The sequence below is a fragment of the Fopius arisanus genome, unplaced genomic scaffold (assembly GCF_000806365.1).
Source record: "Fopius arisanus strain USDA-PBARC FA_bdor unplaced genomic scaffold, ASM80636v1 scaffold00127, whole genome shotgun sequence".
In the NCBI taxonomy this organism is placed as follows: domain Eukaryota; kingdom Metazoa; phylum Arthropoda; class Insecta; order Hymenoptera; family Braconidae; genus Fopius; species Fopius arisanus.
Genome location: NW_011887866.1, coordinates 26,758 through 52,614, shown reverse-complemented (window position 1 = coordinate 52,614; position 25,857 = coordinate 26,758). Strand labels below are relative to the sequence as shown.

The 25,857-nt window shown below is 43.9% G+C and overlaps 4 protein-coding genes across 6 annotated transcripts; 1 reads left to right on the top strand and 3 right to left on the bottom strand.

The window, feature by feature from the left end:
- The first annotated feature begins 167 nt into the window (after positions 1–167).
- Positions 168–14,207, top strand: skd (mediator complex subunit skuld). Of its 3 annotated transcripts, XM_011313649.1 has the most exons (12): positions 168–241; positions 320–673; positions 3,560–3,875; positions 5,449–5,617; positions 5,755–5,900; positions 6,061–6,499; positions 7,111–7,263; positions 7,717–8,305; positions 8,393–11,854; positions 11,944–12,228; positions 12,332–12,603; positions 12,718–14,207. In XM_011313649.1, the coding sequence occupies exons 2-12, from the start codon at positions 605–607 to the stop codon at positions 12,848–12,850; spliced, it is 6,033 nt and encodes a 2,010-aa protein (XP_011311951.1). In that variant the 5' UTR covers positions 168–241; positions 320–604; the 3' UTR covers positions 12,851–14,207. The 3 variants fall into 3 exon arrangements, with proteins under 3 accessions (XP_011311951.1, XP_011311950.1, XP_011311952.1); XM_011313648.1 differs by having other exon boundaries at positions 186–673; XM_011313650.1 differs by lacking the exon at positions 7,111–7,263 and having other exon boundaries at positions 187–673.
- A 208-nt stretch (positions 14,208–14,415) lies between these two features.
- Positions 14,416–17,261, bottom strand: LOC105271855 (glycoprotein-N-acetylgalactosamine 3-beta-galactosyltransferase 1). The gene is made up of 6 exons (XM_011313646.1): positions 17,030–17,261; positions 16,378–16,533; positions 15,987–16,162; positions 15,703–15,910; positions 15,479–15,617; positions 14,416–15,394 (listed from the first exon to the last, which is right to left on the bottom strand). The coding sequence occupies exons 2-6, from the start codon at positions 16,463–16,465 to the stop codon at positions 14,854–14,856; spliced, it is 1,152 nt and encodes a 383-aa protein (XP_011311948.1). The 5' UTR covers positions 16,466–16,533; positions 17,030–17,261; the 3' UTR covers positions 14,416–14,853.
- A 250-nt stretch (positions 17,262–17,511) lies between these two features.
- DNAlig1 (DNA ligase 1) lies at positions 17,512–20,503 on the bottom strand. Its single transcript, XM_011313645.1, has 3 exons — positions 20,463–20,503; positions 20,348–20,398; positions 17,512–20,214 (listed from the first exon to the last, which is right to left on the bottom strand). The coding sequence occupies exons 1-3, from the start codon at positions 20,480–20,482 to the stop codon at positions 17,565–17,567; spliced, it is 2,721 nt and encodes a 906-aa protein (XP_011311947.1). The 5' UTR covers positions 20,483–20,503; the 3' UTR covers positions 17,512–17,564.
- Positions 20,504–21,003: 500 nt separating this feature from the next.
- On the bottom strand, positions 21,004–24,957 carry Uba1 (ubiquitin-like activating enzyme 1). The gene is made up of 2 exons (XM_011313644.1): positions 22,781–24,957; positions 21,004–22,719 (listed from the first exon to the last, which is right to left on the bottom strand). The coding sequence occupies exons 1-2, from the start codon at positions 24,584–24,586 to the stop codon at positions 21,379–21,381; spliced, it is 3,147 nt and encodes a 1,048-aa protein (XP_011311946.1). The 5' UTR covers positions 24,587–24,957; the 3' UTR covers positions 21,004–21,378.
- Between the last annotated feature and the right edge of the window lie 900 nt (positions 24,958–25,857).

Sequence of the window (25,857 nt, the reverse complement as noted above, 5' to 3'; positions counted from 1 at the left end):
GAACCCCCCGAGTCACCCCCCCATTCCCCTTATTCCCCTCATCACCCTCATTCCCCTCCCGCCACCCCCATTTTTCACCTCCCCCCCCGTCACAAGTACACATCGACAGGACGTCACGTCTGTGTGTACACACATGGACAACACACATTAATCTGACTTAGAGGGGGCGCAAGAGGGGTGCCTTCGACGTTGAGGCTTGTTGTGTTCCCAGCGTCCGCCATTTTACAGTCGCCATTGAAAGGTGAAAATCCTCCTAAATGTTACTCCAATTGTTAACAAATTAAAATACCCAAAATAATAAGTTAATAATCAACCGTAGGTGATCGTCTACCTGGTGCAGTCACATTGTTTATGTACGTCATCTCAGAATCACTGGATTTTAGTGATTATCCGTGGATATGTCTCGGTGATGATGTGATAAATACGTGGGGGGAATAATGTGAAGTTTCAACGGTGAAGAAATAATCGTGACTATTTCCCATCGTTGGGTTGCTATTGTTTGTGGTGATAAGTGGTGATTGTTATTGAAGGGTTATTTGAGGGGTGATTGAGATCCTGTTGTTGGTGAGATAAATTAACATCGTTCTGGTACGATGGAGAAGCCATGACGCACCCGTCGCATCAGACTAACGGCGCCAGCTTGGAGGACTGCCACACGAATTTCTTCGCACTGGTGAGATTGATAAATTAACAGGACTCTGTTTGTCTTCTTCACAGAGTCGAAACAATTCTGGGGGTACAAGGGGATCATCATCTAGACGAGTGCCATCAGTGCCTGGGGGGGCACTGCTGTCCCGGCAGTCGCCTTTTTGCACTTCCACCAGCTATTTTTTTTTTTTATTCTCCCTGTTATTTTTTTCTCTTCGATTATCCCCGTGGAATTGAGGGGATTTCCACATATTGTTTATCACGAGTCGTGACTTGAGACTTATTTTATTTAATTCCAGGAGTTGAGGTCATCAGTTCGGCCTGTCAACGGTGGCTTTTACGTGTTGCAGGCTGAATCGCGGTTTCGGGGGGGGGCACCTGGTGTACCAGGGGCTCCAACAAATCGGTGAATTATCGGGATCCCCTGTATTCTCGAGTGGAGTTCTTTTTTTTTTTCCTCAATGCAATCGGTTGTGTGGGTTACGCTCGCCTCGTAACATTCCTTTCGCCCTGTGATCGCAATGGAAAACTGTGTCAAGCAACTTCGAGATGCGGTACTGGGTGGAAAAAATCGGTGGAACATCCTCCGGGAGTTTTGGGGTTTTGGTGATTTTTTTTTTTCGAGTGTCGGAAGAGGCCGGTGGGATTTTTATATATTCATTTCTTTGTTTTTTTCTTTTTTTCCGACAGTTTATCGGGACGAAACAATCGGAAACTGGCGCCGCGTATGCGACAACATTCCCCTCTTTGGGATCTCCATTCCCCGGGGGTAGGAGAGGCGAGAGGGGCCCCGAAGAGCCTTGTCTCTTTCTGTTTCTCTCTGGTATAAACTCATCGTTTTAATGTGTGTGTAGCGGGACTAGGCTTTACGACGATGTTGCACCTCTACGACTATGCCCACTGATCTCCCACGGTGAAACTGGCGAAATCTCTCGAGCCAAATGTGTACCAGTGAATTCAATTAAAATATTTCAATAATCAATTTTCCAAATTTTTCCCACTTTTCCCCCAATTTTCGAGGGGAATTCCAGCGATTCAACTCGTACACTCGCAACAACTCCACAGCGTTCCAGTAAAATTTCACCATTTATCACCAGTTCAAGGACATTTTTTCAGGCTTCAAAATGAGACCTTAACCACCGAAATCGCATCACTCACTCCCGAGATATCAGCAATTCAATATCAAATTCCTCGAATTCTCGAATTTTCACGTCGCTCTATCGCGAGTCGCTGATAAAATCTTTTGTTTCCTAGGATTTTTGTTTTTTTGTGGAGTGAATGCCCGAGGAAAATAGAGCAGAGACCTAGAGCCTTGGCGAGGAGGGAGTAGCCTCGGTGAAAGCCCCGGTAAGACGAGACAACGAGAGAGAGAGAGAAAGACAAAAAATGTTTTTTTTTTTGCTCTAAATGTAGAAAGGAGTTTTTCCACGAGAATATTCTACGTGAATCAGTTACATCGAGAGCAATAACATTTCCACAGCATTTAAAAAGGGCCAGGACACCTTCGAGAGTTAACGACGTGTGCACCCTGGAGTCCGCTCGGTTTATTACGCATATCTTCGTCGTTATGGAGTTTTACAACCGGTCATTGACTCAATCATTTCACACCTTGTCCGACTGTCATTCATAAATAAATATCCACTCGTGCCATTCACGATTACAAGAGTTAATCAGTTGCGTTAACCGGTCCCCCGTCATTACGGAAAATCATCATTAACTCGTGTGTTATTCATTCAGATGCTCGTGAAATTTTATCGTTAATTGATTTATCCTGGAGTTCCCGCGTAAATCAAATGCCAGGGGGGGAGGGGTGTAGGAGGGGAAAAATTAAGGGGAAAAATAAATAAAAATAGAGAGTCAGAGAGAGAGAGAGAGAGGTGTGGAGCCACGCGGACGGCCTTGCACGTAGTTTTCCCCCTCGCTGGTATTGATCAGACGTTGGGAGGCTTGACAGTACCTAACTGTACGGTGTACGCCTTCGGTTTTACCCAACCTCTTGTTACCATTGCCATACGCGTGCCGATGTCCTTATCCCATGGAGATTTGCCAGGTGATAATATTTTTTTTTCATCTATTTTATAGAGACATGATCATTCGAGGGATGTCCATTTCCGATAATCTATTTTTACACAGAATTTAGAATGAAAAAAACATGAGAAACAACAACACCAGGCACCTCTGATTCTCCAATCACCTGCACCCCAGACAGACATTATCAAGGAAATTGGTCAACCTGACTTGAAGATGTCGGATCAGCAAGTGGAATATCCCTGAATCTGAAGGACATAGCGATTTTTTTTTCTAAAAAACCTCTTTTGAGGTGGAGATTGAGATCGCCAAAAAAAGTTCTATTGACAATAGTTCTATCTCTCCGGGATTCAGAGATATTCACCTCTCCATCTGTAATCGCTGATGATAATTCAACAAATGTCAATTAACAAATGTCATCTGATTGTATAATTAACCGAGTAACCCACTCGTTGAATCCACTCGCGTGACGAATTTTCTCACCTCTCTAGGAGTCCATGACGTGCATGCAAAGTTTATAACGATATTTTTGGTATGAGCGTGCGCAAATCCCTTGAAAATGCAAGTTACTCGTATGACGACATCGTGTGACGGTGGTAAAATAGAGAGAACGAAACAACAATAGGTTTGACATGGTGGGTTTGAAGTCGGGGGAATTAAAACGAGAGGGTGATGTAGAGTTGCGAGATTGCCTCCAACCCCCTGATGGTTGGGTGGGTGGTTACGGTGGAAGGAGGCGACTGCGCGTGTAACAGGTGCCATCGTCGTCTTTCAGAATGCCCCATTCCTTGCCCCAACAATTTTCCACATTTCACCAGATCCACAAATTTCCAAGTACTAATCACCAATTGATGTTACATTATTTGCCTCTTAATTATTTCAGACCGACCTCTGTGGGATAAAATGGCGAAAGCTCGTGTGGGGGGAGATGACAGGTGGCTTTGGGGGTACCCCCCTTGAGGATCCAGTTCTATCGAGTTTCTCCAGGTGTCTAGCTGGTGATATACTCTGCGTATGGCGACGAGTTGCTGCAACACCACCCTCGACATCTGGAGGCGGTGGTATATTCGATATTGGTATTGCCCCGTCACCAGCACCACCACCCCTGTCACTGACCGCTGCCAAGGAACTCTGGATATTCTGGTACGGCGAGGAACCCGATTTGTCTGGTATCGTGTCGCAGGAGCTCATCGCCTGTGGTAAACAGAATCATATTTATTATGTGTTTAATCGACTTTTTGTCCTTTGGCCTTGGGGAGGGGAAAAAAAAACAGGTTCTCCCGTCCCAGAGTGAATTCCACCACGAATCAAGTGCATTCTCCTGGTTTCGGTGATCGTGACGGCAAATAAAAAATGATTCCAAGTGAAATTCTCCTCTTGGAGGCCACACATTACTCGTTGAGGGAGGGGGAAATTGGTGGCATTGGCTTGGTGAAAAACTGAAGAAACGAAAGTAACTCGTGGAGGTGGAATCAGGCACACGACTCTGTCGGAGAAGGAGTCGTGTGCTGAGCGCGCGTTGTACCAGTTGAGGTCGCTGAACTGCCTGTCCATGTATACGTGTATATAATCCATTTGTCTTTCTCGCTCTTTTTGGCCTCTACCTCACAGTAAATCCACTATTCCGGAATTAAGTACGCGGAGTACACCGTTACGTCATTACTACACTTTTCCTCATAGATTTTTTTTTTTGAGTTCGACTGACCAGGAGTCATCGGAATTTGCCTGACAAGTATTCCGAGGCAGAGGTACCATCCAGACACGTCAGTCCCACGAAATGACAATCAATCTGCATCTCTCCCCAGGAATCCACTCGTTGGGCAATTATTGCATTTTATTTCATTCCATTTTCCCCAAGTCGTATATTTTTTTTTTATTTCTTCAACAATTGTTCCACTTGAATTACCCCATCACCAGCTATTCCTGGGCTTTCTAAATGTCTTGGTGACAGTCGATCACGTGCCACCTGATTTTCTACGATGGTTTAATTGTTGTCCTCAGTGATTTTTTTTTAATTGATAACATTTTTTTTTTTTTTTTTTTTTTTTTTTTTTTGATGAATCCGTCCATTTGCGCTTGCGTTCCTACAACCGATGTTCCTCGATCGAAGCGTCGCGCCCCCATTTTTGAAGGGGTGATGGGGGTTTGGTGCAAGTCTCGGGTGGTGGACCCCTCTCCAATGGGGGCGAAGGAAGAGGGGCACAATTGCTGGAGAGAGAGGTGAATACGGATGTCGATGGTACGCGACGATGCACTTTTAGCCCCCACTTGGTCGGCTTATCGATCGGACAGAACACGTGTCGCTGTAGCCGGCCAGTGGCTCCTGTTCGATGGCTGGTTTTCATAAGCCCATCGTCCCCATCGCCCCCATCGCCCCCAATACTCATGGGTAGAAGTTGAAATTTCGTGGCAAAGGAACTCACCGTAAGGTGCCCCTTGAAAACATCCTGAGGGAATTTTTGAACCCTTCATCCAACCCCTCACCTCCCACCTCAGTCCTCAAAGCTCATAATTTAAAATTTTTTTCCCTATTTAAAAAAAAGTCCAAATATCTAAATTGCCATAATTTTTCATAAAATAATTGGGGATTGGAATTGAAATTGTGATTAAAAAATTATCCCTCCCAAAATTGGGACACCATCCCCAGGACGTTTTGAGAGTGTGGAAAAATGCCTGGAGATGTCTATTCATCTCATCCCCACCGAATCCTAACCGGGAAAAATTAATTTACCAGTCTGATGTCACTCATTGAATGTTTATTAATGCTTTCAGAGAGTGAACAAGGATCTTGGGAGAGTGGTCTGTCGTACGAGTGTCGTTCCCTTCTGTTCAAAGCACTGCATAATTTAATAGAGCGATGTCTTCTATCCCGTGACTTTGTACGCCTCGGCAAATGGTTTGTCCAGCCGTACGACGGCTTCGAGAAACACCGCTGCAACAGGTAAAGATCAAATGATTTATCCCTTTATTTGACTTCTTATCTCTTATATTTTATTATTTTATAATTTTATAATATTATAATATTATAATGGTGGTGGAGAATTGATGATAACGATATTTCTCTTGGTGTATTTACAGCAGCCACCTGTCGTTCTCGTTTGCATTCTTCGTGCATGGTGAGAGTACAGTATGTGCTAGTGTTGATGTTAGACAGCATCCAGCCGTTAGACATCTTACACGAACATGTTTGCAGCGAACTCAGACGTCGCAGAATGGTGTCAAGGGTGAGAATCTGATGTTTCAAGTATTATTCGTTATCTCTCACGAACTAACCTGTTGATTTCGATTAATTGTTATGGATCTTTAAAGAATTATTTTAAATTATCTTGAATTTATTTGAATTTGTTGGAATTTGTTTCGGAATTTTTTTGGAATTGATTGTAGTGATCCTAGCACCTCACGGCCTCGCTGGCACCCTGACCGGTCAAGTGGGACGAGTTGACACTCAACTACTCGAGGAATGGAAGAACTTTTACCCAATGAATGGCAATAACGTTGAGTCTGGTCTTCCTCCACTCGTTGAAGTACTCGTCGGTGGTGTTAGGATGCGTTATCCATCGTGTTATGTTCTCGTTACTGATATGGATGATTTACCAACGGAACTACCGCTATCACCACCATACAGTCCAGCAACAGCAACTTACGAGCATCCAAATTCAATTCAACGTGACTCTAAGGCTTCCACTGAATTGCCTGAACGCGTCTGGGCCGAGTGCACACTTGGCTCACCATTTTCTTCCAAGAGCAATGATTCATCTTCCCCGGAGCTCGGTACCTGGACATTCGTCGATGCAACTCAAAAGTCTTCCTGCACCTGCACCAAGTGAGTACACCAGTGCTAATTAATTATTTATTTATTTAAATCGTTAATTTTTATTCCTGAATTTAAGTTTATTGTGGATGTCCCTAGGTTTTAGTACGAGGCATGCACGATTCAATCTGATTTGTCTTTATTTAGGCTGTTGTTTATTCGGGATATTTATGAATAGCACTTGTCCTTGAATATCTCTGAATAATTTCTAGATACAAATTTTCATGAAGTTATGTGAATTACGTATTCTGAACGAGATCAATCGACTTTGTTATCGCTGTGAAAGGAAGATAACAATGTCAAGTCCTCAGGAAGTTGTTCGTGCATGTTAGGAAGTAGATTTGCAGAATTGGGAGTAAATCAGCGAGTTATCGATACAAAAAAAAAGAGAGAATACGTAAAGGTAGTTTTTCAGTGGCTGTGCGCAGTGTGTTGCATGTAAGAATTTTCTCTCCACAAGAGGAAAGTGTACACTTTGGAAATTAAAATGACTGTTATTAAATAAATGAACGTGAGACGAAGAGAAAAAGAGATTAAATGATAACGAGAGAAAGAGGGATAGATAAGTTTGAGTTGATAAAAGGGAACAATTGAAAATTAAAGAGAAAAATACGCGATTGCAGGTGCACGACCCCCGGGGGTTGGAAGGGCATCGCCTCCACTCAGGTTCAGAGGGAAAGAGTTGATAAAGGTGGAAGGAGGGTCGTGCCGTTTCATCGACGCCCTACCACCCAGTGGGATGCTTCTTGCCCCTCTGTCCCTGCAAATGCCCCCAGGTGGGTATCTGCCCCCGACGATTAAAAAAAAAAAAAACAAAAACAATTTGTTCAAATATCAAGAGTAAACGATCATTTGTCACTCATCGAACTAAAGATTCTTAATCATTCCATTTATATTTTAAATATGCCTCTAATCTCATTCGCTTAAGGTGAAAGCAGTCGCTTTATCACGATTTAATATTTATTTTTCATTAATTTTAAGCACTAGGCTATTAGTTGCATGCTCAACAGTAATTATCCTCAGTTTAAGGTGATAGTCTTTGTGTGGCAGCTTTGCTTGTTATGGGATTATCGAGGATTATTCCTATTATTTAACAGTCTCATCATCGCTTTATTCATCCTAAAAGCTCATCTGGATTGGGTTTAATCGACTCCCCATTGGGATCATCCCCAAAGGAATAAAAAAAAAAAAAAAAAAACCCCGATAAACGATTAATAATGATTATTCAGGTCGACACTTAATCGAAGTACGGATGCACCAAGTACACCACCAGGTGGTCCTCCCTCGTACTCGCGTGGTCCACCAACAGGGGGTGATTGTCCCCCAGTACCTTCGGTGGGTTCGCCAAGCTCACCAGCGCCATCGCCACTTCCAACGCCTCATTCAGAGCCGGCATCGGTGCCACCGTCGGCCGATCCAACAATGCCAACACTCAGTCCACAACCACCGCCAAGTCACTCAAATACTGCCCCACCGTTGACCCCATCCCAGGGTCCAAAATCCACTTCATCAGCATGCTGCAATAATAATCAAATGCCAAGCCCAGCGCCGGGACCAACGCTTAAACGACCAATACTAGCGTCCAGGGAATACGAGGGGGCACTTCTCGATGATGAGCAGCCATTATCGTGGCTGTACGATTACTCCACCCAAGAGGCATGGCTCAATCATCCTGTTAAACGATTCAAGGAGGATGGATATAATCCATCTACTGGGCCCAATAATCATCGATCCAGTAGTCTCTATCCACCTGTCAATAATCAAATTAATCAACAGGCACCTAAATTAGAAATCAAGCAGGAGCCTGGACTGAATACCGTGCGTTTATTTTCATTAATATTATTATTCTCTTTGGTTGGGTGGAATTTCTTCTTGAAATTCCCTATGATTTTTCATTTTTTTCAGGGTGAATGCACGGGTAGGAACGATCCCTACGATTTTGATCCCTCTGGCGATGATAATGGTGCAAATGGGAGTAGTGATGCACTCCGTCGTCAACGGGACGAGCCTAAGCCGGGCTCACTCTTCACGTCAGAGGGCCTGCAGGCCTCCTTCAAGGATCTCGAGCAGATATTCGATAATTCCGATCCTGACACCTCCAGCGACGAGACAAATCTCAATCAGCTTCAAGTGCAAACACCACCGGGATCCAATAAATCGGGTGGAGTTCACGAGGAGACACGTCTCGATGGCACAACAAAGCACAACAGTCGAGGTGTGGGTGTTCTCCGTCCTGAGGAGCTCTCCAAGATGTTTCCAACTCCACCATCACTGGAGCACAATCCAGTGGCATCACCCTGTCAATTGAGTGACGCACCGATGGACCAGACGGAGCTGTCCCTCTCCCGTCCCCTCCGTCAAGTACCCGACATCTATCCTAACATGGGATCACCACCCGAGGAGCCGATAGACGACTGGTCGTACGTCTTTAAGCCATCCCTCATATGCAAACTCGTTGGCTCCTCCAAGTACGCACCACTCACCAATTTACCGAGTCAATCCCTACCTCCCGTGACACTGCCATCCCACTGCTTCTATCGACCATCCTGGCAGTGCAATCAAACCACCAACAGCCAGGATAAATCCACAAATCAGTCGACGAGAACATCTCAAGCCCCCAACCGCTCGCAAACCCCACAATCCCAGCCTCAACCACAAGTACCAACCCCCCAGCAAATCTGTCCTCCATCTCCAGCACCAGCAGTTGCACCCTATCGGCCAGGAAGACCACCACCTCCACCCTATGATCAACCAAGTCCCGCCACCTCAACCTCATCCTATCTCAATAAAAATCTCAACTCCATGGAGGCCGATACACCAGGACCAACTCGGGCACCAGAATCAAATTCCCTAATTGTCAATATTCTTCTGGGTGACACTGCCCTAAATATCTTCAGGGATCACAATTTCGATAGCTGCAGCTTGTGCGTATGCAATGCTGGACCAAAAGTCGTTGGTAATATTAAGGGGGCTGATGCTGGGGTTTATCTGGCTGGCTCCTGGACTGGCAATGGATTATTCCACGAGGACGATCAGATACGGTGCAGCTGTGGCTTCAGCGCTGTTGTCAATAGACGTCTTGCACACCAGGCTGGCCTCTTCTACGAGGACGAGATGGAGATAACTGGAATAGCCGATGATCCGGCTGAAAAGAAAAAGGGCTCGCTGATGGCTGTCAATGGTGGTGGAAAAACCGAGGGTCTCGATGTTATTCCCTCTGGAGTGTTGGAGCTACTTAGGGAGCAGTGCGCCATCGTTCAGAGCTCGGTGAGCAGTCTTTACAGGGCTGCCAAGGTATATGCTGGATCGCGTAATAGCGGTGTAACACAGCCCAGTTTAAATACCCTAGAGTACAATGATGGTAACGAGGTATCACTGGCTGCCCTCGAACAGGGAAAACTCGTGGATGGGGGACAAATGGAGAGGGGTAGAATTAGTGGGGTGCACAGATGGGGCTTTATCAGGGCTAGGGGTCCTCAGTGCACTGGGGATATTGTCAGAATGATGAGGGCACTCCAGCCACTTCTCCAGGAAGCCGTTCAGAAAAAATGCACAACGAGAATGTGGGAGGCACCGTACACTGTTGCTGGACCATTAACCTGGAGACAGTTTCATCGATTAGCTGGGAGGGGTACTGACGATCGATGCGAACCCCAGCCAATACCAGCCCTCGTTGTTGGATACGACAGGGACTGGCTATCACTCTCACCTTATGCATTAAACTACTGGGAGAAACTTCTTCTCGAGCCCTATGCAGGCCCCAGAGACGTTGCCTATGTTGTTTTAACTCCAGACAACGACTCTGTCATCACTAAAGTCAAATATTTCTTCAGGGAATTATCGACGACGTACGAGATCTGCAGGCTAGGCAAACACACAGCCATCACTAAAGCCTCTAGAGATGGTATTATCAAGGTGGGGAAGAACTCCTGTCAAAAATTTGCCAAACAACCAATTGACGAGTGGTTTAAACTACTTGGGGAGAATCAGCTGGGCGAGCAGCTGAGGCTCTACGCACAAATTTGCTCCCATCGACTTGGACCTTATCTCACTCAGGTTATTCAGGACCGAAGTCTTCTCGATCCAGCTGATTCACCAACTAAACAGCAGAATCAATCACAACCACCGTCAGTACCACCTCCTGAATCCATGCCAGCTACACCTGATGGTGCTGTGGTCAAACAAGAGCCTGGGGATAATGAAACTGCTAGAAGTGAAACACCATCGAACACTCCTAACAATTCAGTCGGCAATACCACTCCAACCAACTCACAAACATCTCCAGGTAATAATGGAAGCAATTCTCAGGGATCTGGTGCCAATACAACAGCATCAACGACTATTGGACCCGATGAGGATGAAATCGAGCCACCAGCTGTTGTCGTTTACATCGTCGAGCCATTCTCCCTGGGTGGACCTGAGAATCCTGATCGCAGAAGACTAGCAGTTCTTGCCCTATTGAGGGCATATTCAGCTGCGATCAGTGCAATGCCAGAGAACATTAGGTCCAATATAAATGTTCAATTGATATCCCTGGAGAGTATCATGGAATTGGGGCGAGCCAGGGAGAGGAGAAAAATTCAGGATGAGATGAGGGCACTTGCTCTTAATGTATTTCTTCAAGGCAGAAGACTTCTCAATCACAACTCAACGGTCAAGAGTCTCACTGGATTTGGCACAGCAGCAGCTGCTGATCTCTTTCTCAAGAGCAAGGATGAGAGAAATAGGGCGCCCTATCGTCTCTATGCACCAGCTTATGTACTGGCACCACTCAGGCCCAAAAGTGAAGCACCAGAGTCTTTTGGTATTGCTGGGCCTGAAGAGTGCTCAGTTCTCTATCTGAGCTATTGTCTGTCCGAGGATCAGTCGAGGCTGTTGGCTGTTGCCACTGATGATCGGGGAGAGATATTTGAGACTGCTGCAATCAATATCGATATTCCCAATAGAAAGAGGAGAAAGCGAGCATCTGCCAGGAGAATTGGACTTCAAAAACTCATGGATTTTATTCTTGGGGTAATGTCCCAGGGTGTACAGCCTTGGAGGCTTGTTGTGGGAAGGGTTGGGAGAATTGGACATGGCGAGCTCAAGGGCTGGAGCTGGTTACTCTCGAGGAAATCGTTGCTCAAGGCTTCGAAACATTTGAAGGAGATTTGTGGCCAGTGCAGTCTTATTTATCCCTCAGTTGCACCCTGTGTTCTCAGTGCTTGTCTCGTTTCCCTCGAGCCAGACTCCACTCTCAGGCTTATGGCTGATCAATTCACACCCGATGACAGGTTCAGTCAACCCTCGGTCAACTGTCAATTGTCAACACCTCAGGATGTCACCTGCACGCATATTCTTGTCTTTCCAACATCGGCGACTACTACAGTGAGTAGAATTTATATTCAAACCAATTGGGAGTGTAAATGGCAAATAAAATTGGTTTATTAATTTCTCATTTTATCACTCGTCCCTAGTCCTCCCAGACGGCATTCCAGGAGCAGCACATAAATGGCCCGGAGCTGGGTGATGACGAGTTATTTTCAGCCCTCAATGACGATATGCCCGAGGGTATGGAGGGAATGGGTGATTTCAATGATATTTTCAATGTATGGCCAGAGGCAACTGGTGGTGGTGGCCAGAGTCCTGGAGGCAGTCCTCACAGACCCGAGGGCTCCCCCATGGGTGGAGACGGTGGAGGCTCAGGGATGGGGAATCACGATGGCCCTGGCAGTCCCTTTCCCTGTAGCAATACACCGAGGGTAATTATTCCTTTAATAATTAGCCCTTTTCATTATTCTTCCTTTTATTTTATTCGATTTTCATTGATCATGTGGATATTAATAATGATGATGATGACAACAGGCTGCCATTGCCGATCAAGCCGAGGAAGTGGGTACACTGCTACAACAACCACTGGCACTGGGCTATCTTGTATCAACAGCTCCCACTGGACGCATGCCACCCTGGTTCTGGGCTGCCTGTCCTCACCTTGAGGGTGTGTGTCCTGCATTTTTGAAAAATGCCCTTCACCTGCACAGCCCAGCGATACAACAGAATAGTGATGACCTATTGCAACAGCAGAGCGCGTTAACAGCACATCCCTTGGACTCCCAGTACACAACAGATGTGTTGAGGTAATTGATGATGATAATTCATTTAATTATTGATTTAATTATTGGGGTAATTGGTTGTTATTATTAGGGATGTGGGGGAATATATGGTGTAATAATGTGTTGATATGATTTCAGATACGTTCTAGAGGGATATAATGCCCTGTCCTGGTTAGCTGTTGACTCAAACACTAAGGATCGTCTCTCTTGTTTACCAGTGCATGTACAAGCGCTGATGCAGCTATACCACGCGTCAGCTGCCCTCGTCTGACCCAGACCATCAAAATTACTAGCGCATAATTACCAACCCCTCAATCTCTCTCACGCAATTATTATTATTATGTTTAATATTAGTAACACGTGGGGCTTAAACGAGAGCATAAGACGAGTCACTTTCATACGCCCTCATGACCACTGTCTCTCTCTCAGTTTCATCGAGAGTACAATGTACAATTTATTATTGTAGGGATTTTTATTTAATTATTAGGGGTGAACGGTGGAGAGGCAGCTAATAGACAGCTAATTATCCGATAAAATGATTTTTTTTTTGTTTTTTTTTTCTTCATTTATCCCTCGATTGTCCAATTTTTAGACTCTTCATTTGGCTCAAGAGAGAATGAATAATTATGTGAATTAATGAGTGATTAAAGAATACCATGTCTAGCATAATAGGGCATAATAATTTTCTCCAGTAAATCCATTGCCTCTTCAAATTTTTTAGATAGTTGAATTTAATGAATGAACAAAGAAATAATCAGAATCTCTAGTAAGCAAATAATAATAATGGTTGCGTAATATCAAAAGGTAAAAATAGTAAAGGATAAAAAATGGGAAAAAAAAAACGTCTTTTTAATTGTAAATTGACCTTTTTGTACAAAGCTTTTAATTATTACTAGCGACAAAGTAATATAACGAATATTACGTTGTTTTTTAATTTTATATAGATGAATATAAATGAACGAAATAATTGAAGCACCATAAGAATTATGGACAAGCGAGAATAATGAGGACGTGTGGGGCTTAAAACGTTAGATGAATGATCGATTATTCAGCAATCCCTCGTCTATTATTTTTTTCTTTTGTTAATTATTGGATCAGATATTCATGCAACAGCCACCCCTATGTTTGCCTCGTACAAGCCCCAAGTGAATGAATTGATATTAAAAGGAAAATCAGGTGACGACGTGACTCGATCAATTATTTTAAAAAATCTCTCAATCGACCACCTGTTATCATGTTTTTTAGTGTCATTGAGAGTTTTTCATTCGCGTCATAAATGTATATTAATTTTCACCATTACTATTTCTTTCTTGATAGAGATGAAAGAAAGATAATGGTTTTATTCAAGTGATGAGGTGAATAGATGACATTCTATTATAAATAACAGTTGTAATGTAAAATATTTGTTTAAAATGGAAATACGTAATTTATCATTGAATTTAATTGTCGATCAGAGGTAAATTAGGCAATGATGGGGACTATTGGGAAACTAAATTATTTTGTTTATTCCGAGGGACAATTTTCATTTTTTTTTATTGGAAAATCACTCAATTGATGATTGAGTAAAATAGAATTGTCCCTTTTAATCGATCAAGGCGACAGATGGACATTTTTTTTAAAGAGAAAAATAATAATGAAATTAAAATAATGGGGCGCGTCTGAGGCGGGGCCACTGCGTCAGTCGCATAGTACAAATAATAAATTGTACATAGGATTTAGGTGAGAAAAACCCTGTCCCCCCGATGGTGAAAAAAAAAAAAAAAAAGGAGAGGAAACGATGGAAAAATTGTGAAGATTCATTTGTTTTATTTACTCACACAGAATCCTCAGACTCACTTCTGTATTTATAGTATTTATTACTTGGGTAGTAACGACATTATTGGGATTATTATATTATATTACCATTAACATTATGAAATACAGTTTTATGTGTATATATAACTATCCTCATTCTGCATTAAAAAACATCCACTTTACGTTCTCTTATCATCTCTTAATTTATATTTAAAAACTTTCTTGTGCTCATTCCACCGATTTATGCATTTGATCAATTAATCAATTAATCAATTCAATCTGGCATGGGTAGTGCATAATTGTTTAACCATTTATTTGAGAATTACCCACATCATTTCGTTGGCGTCAGATGACTAGCATTCAAATTTACGGTACAATTGACATGGCCATATAATTTAAAAAAGAGAGAGAGAGAGAGAGAGAGAGAAAAAAAAACAAAACAAAAATATATAAACTCCTACAATTCTTCAAATCTTTGGACTAGTACCCAGTGGTGACTGATGGCCTCAGCGACAGCTCCTCAATATTATGAGTAACACCGTACGGTCTCAAGTGATAAATTAAATACTCAAGTACATACATCATATTGGGTGACACATAGTGGAATGATACAGCACTGTCTGAGCAACAATTGAGACCATCTTTGGTCTCGTAATAAATGTACTTCCAGTACCAAAAGTCCTTGTCAACGTGATTTGGAATGAGATGATGCTCAGGCACGAAGGGAAAAAATCTACCCCTGCCAAACGGATCGCGCGAGTCCATCGCTTTGACACCCACTTTCTCCAGGCATTTTCCCATCTCCACGTCCTCAGCACCACCATTGTCATTGCGACACTTTGCCGAATCTGGCAGTGCCTCATCCACGAATTTACGGAGACCCTCTCTACTAAGTACATAACCAGCACCACCGCTCATGTATCCCTGTTTGACGAAGGGCTTGAAACGACAGCCAAAGTACAGAGGCGATGATGGGCTGTAGGATGACAGCATGTACCGCAGATTTTCCACGATTACGTATCTGCAGGGATATTGATTTAACGATTACATCTAGAACTCCCTAGGGGCAATCGATATACCCCTCAAATAAATAAATCACTCTTACGTGTCGTCATCGGCTTTCATGAACCAATCCACTTTGTCCTTGTAGTTTTCGTATGCATATTTGAACGCTTCTTTCGTCTTGGCCCATAAATTATCCCTTCCTTCTTTCACTGGCAGCACAACAGTCGGTAAACTTGGCTCTAAAATAAAATTTAATTTCCAAACTCATCATTATCGCCGTGTGAAAGTAAAACTGCTGAGTTATCGTTGACGCTGCTAAAATACCTTCTGCCGAGCTCATGAACAGGAGAACATTGCAGCGTTTACCCCAAGTCGCTTTAACATGTCTAGCTTTAGTCTGATGATTTTTGGGGCCTGTCATCACCCAGCAGAGGACACGAATCTTCTTCGACATCTCCTGAGCGACCTTGTCCTCGCCCTTGTGAAAATCCTCCTCCACTCCGTGGAATTTTATTTCAGTATCTGGACCCAGCTGTCATTTACCCAAAAATTCATTCAACATTTTATCCTCTAATTGAGAAAGAATATTAATACGGCGCAATGATCACCTCTGAATCCAGCTCAGAATAGTGATGAGGATCTCGATGAATCCCAGAATTTCCTGGCAGCCATCCCAGCATTTTATTGGAGTCCCTCGTGGCTGTGATGAGTAGACAAGCTGATAAAAATCCAAATATCATACCACATGCCAGTGTGAGAACAAATCTACGATCCCCACGTCCTCCTGTTCGCAAAAACAATATTCTTAAGAATTTGCTAATCTTTATTGCTTCAGTATAGTTATGACTTCACCGAAGCGTTTGAAGCAGCTGAGAGATAACATGATATTACTTATCGCTGTGTATATTGTTTTCAGCACGTAATTAAAAGATTCATCACGTTCCCTCATTCTTCGACTGAGTCCCGGACTTTAAATTTTTCGAATAATCATAATCTCACCGTCAAACGCGGATAGTCTCTGATGTCCCATATTCCCCAGTTCTGCAATACTTCCAAGAACGCCTAGCTCACCAGCTCTAGTTATCATCGCTTATCTTCATTTTAAAACGCATGAAATTCAACCATCATTGCTTTGTATCTTCCTTTCATCCTCAGCTACAAAAGTCAATTTAATCCTCATTAACCAGAAAATAAAACAATTCTCTTCATCAAATAACGAATATGACGAAATGCAAAACAATGATTTGCAGGATGGAGAATAAATGTAAATTGATGGTACACATATGATATTGTGAGAGCCTTAATGTGTGCGTGACTATAGAACTGAGAGATAATAATTTCGATTACTCTACCAGAACGAGATAATGACCAAAAAAAAAAAAAAAATAGCTTGGTGTAGTTTTTCGATAAGTAAAATTCTAGATGTGAAGATATGTGTCTGGAGGGTAGAGTTGATAGTGCAGATATAATTCACTTGAGTAAATAAAAATCTTATCAGCTCCGGACTAGATCTGCCCTGCAGCTGTGAAAAATTGGATATTGGTTTGACTATAAAATGTGATCACACGTAATAATTTTTTTTCAGACGAGGCATAAATGAATGGTGATGATTATTTAGATTGAGGAAATGGCAATAATGCTGAACCCTCACCGGTTTTCGAACAGCTACGACTCTCCAACCCCTCGTTGTCATCCCCTCGAGTATTATCGGGATTGATAACGCTAATTACAACGATAACTCTCAGCTTTTCATCAGGTACTTATTCTAGTTGAGGTCATTGTTTGCTAGGTGATTAGGCCACTGAACTAGCCATTGAATAATTAATAAAAAAAAAGAACACCCGACATCAACGAGCGAAGATGACAAACTGACGCCTTTCCTTTTTTCCCTGTGTATTTATAATTGCATTGTCACAGGTCACGTCATTACCGACAATTTCCGTGGGCAACAGTGGGATCTCCAAGTCATGCCAATCTATTGAAAATAAATCTACGAGATTTACCGACGATAAAGAATAAAACAGTGAAATATTCAAAATATCACAACTATATTAATATAAAACAATTCCGTCCATACAATTTCAAAAATATTCACAGATAAACTGTAAATAATATAAAAAAAAAAGTCTTTGAATACTGTGAAGTCGTTGGAAAAGAGAAAAGAAAAAAAAAAAAGGGAGGAACTATTAATAAAAATCCTCTTCATTGACAGTTGCTTGTTGATTGACAATTTGCTCTTGATTTTTGTACATTTCTGCAACTTGCTGGGCCGATGTGGCGTCCTCGACATTCTTGTCCTCTCTCACCCTGATGAACCTAGGGAATCTCAGGGATATGCCTTTGACAGGATCGACGATGCCAGCGGCTGCTCGATGAACAGGGGAGAGTGATAAATCTGCGCACTTTATCTCCCACACCTGAATGGGCTCGAACCAGTGGTCGGGCTCGTGACTGCTGTCGTACCTGTAGTAGCTCTTCGCCTGGGGCACCACGTGCTCCTTGAGCAGGCTCGTGTGCTTAGCAAGATCTTCCTCACTGAATCCAGTGCCAATTTTGCAGAGACTCTGGTACTCCTCATTATCAGGATCGTAACAAGCCAATAAAAATCCACCGTAGGTACCGGTCCTCTTACCCCTCCCCAAGTATCCCCCAATGACAACGACATCGAGAGTATCTCCAACCCCTTCTAAATAATCCTTTTTGAGCTTTAACCAATTTCTCGATCTCTTGGCAATCTCATAGGTGGCATCCTCCTCGAGGGTCTTCACCATGAGGCCCTCGCAGTTGCCCTTGACAGACTCCTCGAGAAATTCCTGGACCTCCTCGATTTTGGTCGTGTCGAGGCTCGTGGCGAATCTCCACTCACCCTCGAGCTCGTTGAAGTGCTCCTTCAGGAGCTCTCGCCTTTTAACAAATGGATGGGTAACCAGGGCCTCGCCATTCAGATATAGAAGATCAAACATGAATACACACACCTGGACCTTGATATCCGCCTCGTTGGCATCCTTTCTCTTTCTCGTACTTAGGATCTGAAAGGGAAGTATCTGCTTTTTCTCCCTGTCCCAGGCAACTGCCTCGCAATCCAGAATGCAGCTCTTCACTGATTTTTTCACAGCTGATTTGAGCCTACCTATTATATCAGGATACTTGCTGGTGTTGTTCTCCTGGTTTCTCGAATAAATCGACACGACACCACTCTCGTCCACGTGTATCTGTGCACGCTCTCCATCGTATTTCCACTCGCACGTAAATTTGTGCCCCTCGAATCTGGTGAGCACCTCCTGCACACCCTTCGTAGGATGTGCCAGCATGGGTTTCAGGGGAATTCCAGGACGTAGCTTGCATTTTTCCGGAAGTGCTTTAACGCCGTCCCTCAAGAGAACTGGAATTATCAGATCGTAATTGGGGCACTCGCAGTACGTTGTTTTAATTATCAAAGCAATTTCCTCATAATTCTGCTTGAAAGTGTCCGCGGAGAGTTTTTTACTGATATTGAGAATGGGTGGAGGGTACTCCTGGTTGGGAGGTGTCAGGGTGCAGGCAAGAGCGAGTGCCTGGAGTACTGACTGCTCAGCAAGGCCAATCCTCAATTTTCCAGCGAGAGATCTGATGAGATATCTGGCCTCGGTGAATCGACAGGCGACGAATAAACTCTGAATTCTGTCGACTTTTTTGCCGACTGAGGAGGTGCCAGTCATCTGGGCAATGTCCCGGAGTTTCGTGAATACGTTGGGGACCATCAGTGGTGCAGGCTGAAACATGATTCTCTGGTTAGAGCGACTGCCCTCGGCAACAATTCCCAGATCGCCGACCTCCTGGGCGTCGGCCTTTATCTGCGCCATCGTTCGTCCCGTACATTGAGCAATAGCTTTTATCAGAGTTGTCTCAGCAATCCCCAGCTCAACACCCTCGTACGCTGGTGCCAGTTGATTCAGGCACAAGTAGACACTCGCGAGAAGATCCTCTGGGCTGAGAACAATCACCGATCTGAAAAAATTCCCGAGAATCTCCACCATCTTCAGTCTGGCACTCGTCTTCTCGATGAGCTCCAGAGTTCTCGTCAGGGCGATATAGGGGACCTTCTCCCCTCTCTTCCAGCAGGCTGACTCTATCGGGTGGTACTTGTCAGCACTGGGATCGTACGAGTGACTGTTCGTCTCCTTTTTATCATTTGTCTTCGTAGTTTGAGGTTTGCCGCTGAAGAAGCCCCGGATATCCTTCGAGGGAACTTTATCCGGAGATTTCGTAGCTGTTGGGTTATTATCAGCTTCTTCAGAGCCTGATTCAGAGCCTAATGTTTTGAATTTTTTCGGGGAAGGCTTCTGAGACTTCTGAGATTGCTGCGCGAAAATACTGGCTATCTGCTGAGTTTTTTTAACTTCCGGGGGCTTTTTGTCTTCTACTGTCTCTGATTCAGAACCCGATGACACGATCTTTGAGGATTTCTTCACGTCTGGGGGACTGGAGTTTTTTTTTTGAGACTTTACTGGGCTGTCGGGTAGGGGAAGATGTGGCTCATCATCACTGGAATCTTCCTGGATAATTCTCGACCTCTTCTTTCCAGGTTTCTTCTTGAGGTCCCCGCCATAGCTCTCCAGAGGTGTTTTCACCTGGGGGGCGACCCTCGCTGGTTCTTTCAAGAAGGAGAGTGTACTCTGAGTGCTGTTGGACTTCTCCACAGCCGGGACCTTTGGTTTTTTAGACTTGCCGATGCTAGAGGGCTTTTTCGTTGGTGGTGATTCATTTGTGCTACTGCTGCTGCTACTCCCATTCACTCGCTTTCTCTTCCCCTCGGAGGGCACATTTCCATTTTTCTCCTTCGTCTCGTCAACGATGCTGAGGTGGAGGCAATTATAAACATGAGTAATTCGCGATTTGTGGCTGAATTTAAGTAATCGAGTTTGTCTACACAGAGTGGACAGACCTTGGGGGAGACCGATCATACTAAATACTTATCGATTGCACGTACCTGGGGGATTCCTTCTGCGCCTCTGACGTGACCGTTTTCTTGAAGAATAACCTGGGGACACAATTTTCATCATTCAATCCATAATTTCATTTTCATTCTCTGAAAAGATACTCACGTTATTGAACGCTGCGCCATTTCTCGGAGATAACCTCGAAAATTCGTTATTTTCAATCATTTAGGCGGGAAAAAATATAATTGAAAATGGCGGACCGAGCGGTAAATTTGAATGAAAATCGTAATTTTGCGTTATTCTTTTTATTTCACTTGCCATTCAAATACATTTATTTTATCCGAAGGAATACAATAAATATCTCGTGTTTCTATCATAAACAAAATATGTGTTTTTTTCTAAATGTTTTTTTTTTTTATATCGTGAAATCCTCTTTCCACAAATTTTAAATGCAATTTCATTGATAATCAAACGGCTTGGCCAATGATTATTCATTAATAAATGAAAGACATTTGAATTGATTCGTATCGTCTCGTGTCTCGTTGCATTATTCAAATGAAATAATTTCTTTCTTCATGCCCGACAGCTGTTGAAACTATTAAACACCAAAAAATGGATATCAACAATTTCGGCATAAAAAACAGCAATATTGGACTCGAGCGTAAAAAAAAAAACCAAGTTTTTAGGCAAGAGAATGAAAATGTTATAAATTGCAACTACTTTAATCATTTTACCACCTAGAAAATTTCGTACTCTCTATCCATTAACTTTACATGTTATCAATCATGAGAGAATAAACGAGGTTATCCCTGAAAATAAATAATTTTCAATCGCGTTGACAAATCCAGGAAGAAAAACGAAAAAAAGAAATGACTGAGATCCCCCAAAAATCCCTCAAAGCCGAAATCTCCTCGCGACCTGCGACAATTTTCCTGACAAATCGTATTAATGATAAAATAGAAATTTGTAGAAATGACTATGGGCTATATTCCGTATTTCAAACACTTAATCATTCATCATTAAGTATTAATTAATCTCTCATACTCGAGGGAAAAGAAATTGTGGATTGTGGCTTTGAGAGTCAAGGCAGGGTATAGCGAACGTAGGGGACCTCGACGTCGTTTCCATCGATGTCGTTGCAGCATAGCTCGAAAACGAGTGCCCTGACGTGGGGTTCGAGTTTCTTCTTCGATACCTTCTTCACAACTTCGGACATGGGAAGTCCCATTCGTTCCTGACACTTGGCCTTGGGCATGAAGAACGAGTACAGCATGCATACACCCTGTGACAGCATTGTCACATCTAGCTTGTGTTTCTCCTTGAAGTAATCCAGGAAATCCTTGAGGGTGAGCTCACCAGGTACTTCAAACCTGTCCCACAGGGTCCACTCGATGTCGTAATATTTGAGTTTGGGAGCTGATATGGGCTCGGAGAAGCCGAAGAAGGGCAGTGCGAGATTTACAAAACCATTCTTAAATCGTTCCAAGTTCCTGCAGTCTCTCGCCAGTTTTATCAACTCCAAGCAGACGAGCCCAGCGACCACTGATGTGGTGGTGGCTATGGCTGGGATTATTTTCCCAGCTATGAGCTTACTCTTGTGCCTGTCTGCTGGTGGAATTTTGTAGTTGGCAGCACGAAGATTCGAAGCTGCTACGATAAAATCAATATGGAAATTCGTGTCGTCGTCCTTCTCGAAATCCTGGGGATTTATCGTAACTCCATTGAGCTCTGATGGCTTTGGTAGATCCTCCTGGAGTTGCTGAAGTCGCTCATGATCGACGTTACCCGAGCCATTGGACACCTGCATCTGGGAGTCTGTTTCTGCGATTTTTACTCCACTTCGTGGAATGAATTCCGGGACTACCACTGACTCCAGCATCTTCAGGATTTCTGATCTGTTGCGATTCCTGGGTAGACCGTAGACTGATGCTTTGAGATTAGCAGCTGCCACTATGTAGTCCAGATGAAGGGGATCCTCTGGATCGAAGGACAAGGGTACTGGGCAGCGTTTGGGGCCCGACCAGAAGGGCTGACCACTTGATGTCACCTGATCAGGGGGGAAATTGAAGAGGAGCTGGCGTATTTGATTGTTGTACTGATCTTGCCAGTGACAACGAGCCCAGGTAACGCAGTCTGAAAACTGCTTGGGACGTTCGTCCACCAGAGCTGTCTTCACTGACTCCAGCACCTCCAGGGGCTGAACACCCGGGAGCTTCAGAGTTCTGTCGACAAATTGAGAGTCTGCGATGTACTGAGCTGCATTTTCTGCTGCCTGACGGAAGAGACCCTCGAAATTATCTCTAGCCCACTGCAGAGTGTGCTCAATGGCGTTGGGAAAGTTCTTCAGAGTGCAAATGGGGATGGACTTCTCCGGTGGATCCTGGGAGGAGCTGTACGACTCTGTCAGAAAGGGAACCACAACCTGAAATCCAAATAATCCAGTGATTAAATGAATCTATTATCCTCGAGTGTCAATGAATTACCTGAGTGTTTCCTTTGGTTCCAAGTGTTCCTGACTCGAGCAGGGGCTTCCTGTAGTAGACACACCTCCTGTCCATGTAGATTCTGGCGTCGACATTGTCCAGGGCATTAGCAACACCATCGAGAGTGCCAAAAAACTCGTCGTTATAAACTCTCTCTGTCTCAGGGCCAACTCTGTTCTCATGGGCTATGACATTGATTTTCGGATTCATTCCCCTGACGACTCGTGCAGCAGTCGATGCCTTCGATTTTTGAACATCGGAGGGCCTGAAGAGAAATTGCCTGTTCAAGTTTGATTTCTCGATAAGATCCATATCTGTGACTGTGACACAGCCCCCATCAGCTCCAACACCGAGCATAGCAAAATTCTTGAGTAACTCGCAGCCAATGGCCCCAGCACCCACCACAAAGTACTTGAGGGCACCTATCACTCCCTGGAATTTTCTCCCGTAGACAGCGACCTGAGCGTCATACCTGTCCCCAACAGGTTGACAATCCTCCTCCTGGATTTCTCCTAAATCCTCTGGGAGGCATTCGATAGCGTCAAAGTACAACCACTGGAAAATAGGGGAGAACTTGCCAGAGCAGGCCTTCATTACCTCCTGGGCGACGATCCCTCCGATTGTTGCATTCATGGGGTTCAACTCCCCGGAGGAGATGTTCGCAAAGATCTTGAGAAGATTATCCTTTACCTCTGTGGTAAAGCCATATTGCTCCTTGATCATCTCACTGATCCTCCCGAATTCTTCGGCATCCTCTGTGTTCCAGGGCTTGGGCAACCTGTTGTGCACCTTCTGGAACTCATGGAGAGTGAGGAACGCGAGGTGGAGCTGCTCTGGATGATCGAATTTTCCAAAATCAGTGATTAAAAATTCGGGAGATTTGAGGGACTCCTCGAAGCTCTTGAAGAAAAGAGTCCTGGGCATCTTTACCTGAGTGACAATTCCTCCCCTCTGATACTCAGAAAATGCTGAGGTGTCCCCGATGGCGAAGGTATACGGTCCCAAAACCTTGATCTTCATGGGTTCACATCCATTCAACTCATTCATTCCCTGAATCTCCGAGAATGTCACGTAGTCCCCGTCCTCCATACCATGACGTGTATCATCGAGACAGGTGACGACACCCTCACCATCCCTGGAGATGCTGGCAATCATAGCACTGATGGGGGTCTCTCCATTAGTATCAACGACATGAAACTCTTCTCCAAAGTCACAAAACACCTGGGAGAAGAGGCCTCGGGTGTCAGCAATGATCAGTGCTATTTTATTCTCCCGAGTGATTCGAGATATCTCCAGCTGCTTCTCCAGACTCGTCTCCGTCAGAACCACCACTTTAAATGTTTTCAAAAATTCCTCATCGATATCACCCTCGTGAAACTTGGTGGGAACGTAATTGTTGAGCTCCGAGAGACGCTGATAACATGATTGAGCGCGATTTTTCCCCACATCCTCCTCGGTGAGGTAAAATTGCGTTCCAAGGTCTTTGATCTCCGTAACCCTGTTGTCATGGAGTGTCACAGACTTGACACCCCCCAGAATAACATTTTTAGCAATTTCAACCCCCAAACCACCGAGGCCAGATATCAAAACATCCGATGATGCCATTCTCTGCATCGCCTCGTGACCGAGTACATACAATTGACGCGAGTACAAACCCTCGTCGATCTCGTGGGTCTGATCTGACTTTGAGGATGAGCCGTTCTTCGCCATGACTGTTGCTCTGTCGTCCGAACCTCCCGTCGTTGCAATTCGTCGCTTCTTTGCTGGGGGGTCAACGGAACTATCCACCACCTCAGCACTAGACATCGGACCTCAGGAGTGCCGTTTTTATAACTCTTCGATGCGGTTTTTGTTTTTAAATATATTTTTGGTCAGGATTACGAGGTGCGTCGGTGATGGGGTTGGAAATTCGGCGAGGCACGCCACGAACCACTGGTGGGAGGGGATTCAACCTCTTTCGCTGGCTTTATGGAGATTTTCCAGGGTGGCTGACAACGTCTCAAGTTCTTCGCTATTTTTTTTTTTTTTTCTCTTTGGGGGGGAAGAAATTTTCACGGAATTTTCCACACTGCAATTGCGGGGTTTCTCTTTGTTTGAGCACGGCTTGCGCGAGTCAACCCGATGACGAGGGAATTAATGCACGTGAGGGAAGAATTACAGATGAGAGCACGGAGTGCTCGGCTGGTAAGTGGATATCACCACGGAGATTTTATTTTTTGCAAGGTTTTGTAGAGGCACTGGCAATCTCCCCTATAACCTCTGTCAAAGAGGATTGACTAAAGTAGAGGAAAAAATTCGAAATCACGCCCCGAGGGCTAACTCACCCTCATTATTAATCGCCGCTTGCTTCGTAACTCAGATCCGTTCACCTTTTCCTGAAATTTTCATTATTCCGTGAATGGTGAATTTTTTTGGAAAATTTTTCAAGGGTTGAAATCCCAGCATTGCGTGTGGCGCCCTCCCTCTTAAGACTGATTAAAGTAGGGGCTCAGTTCTGGGGGTTTGAGTGACCCCAGCGGCATCGTAGTATGCTGGGGTGTTTTTTTTTTATTAACCAAGTTTTTATTGCAATGCTGGGCTGTCAAACGAGTCGACGGGGTGAATTTTATTTTCTGCTGTACGAATGCTTTTTGTTTTTCATTTGTTTAACTGAAATTTAGCCGACTGTAGCACGTACGGAAGGGGGAAACCACATCTTGTGGAATTTCAATGGAAAAAATTATTTAATGTATTGAATATATACCACTAATGAATTTATATTTTTAAATGAACGCGTTGTCCTAGTGGTAACGTGTTCGGCTAGCACGCCGACGGCCCGGGTTCGATCCCGCGGTCATTCATTTTTTTTTTTTAAATAATTCGAATTTTTTCTTTTGTAAATGGCTAATCAATCGAAATATTGGTTAGAAAATGAATAGCTCTTCGATTGTCATGTTCCCCTGATACTTTTTCAAAAATTTCGAATTTTTCACTTTCAGTGAAAATTTCAGTGAATAGCTCCTCGATTGTCATGTTCTCCTGATACTTTTACAAAAATTTCGAATTTTTCACTTTCAGTGAAAATTTCAGTGAATAGC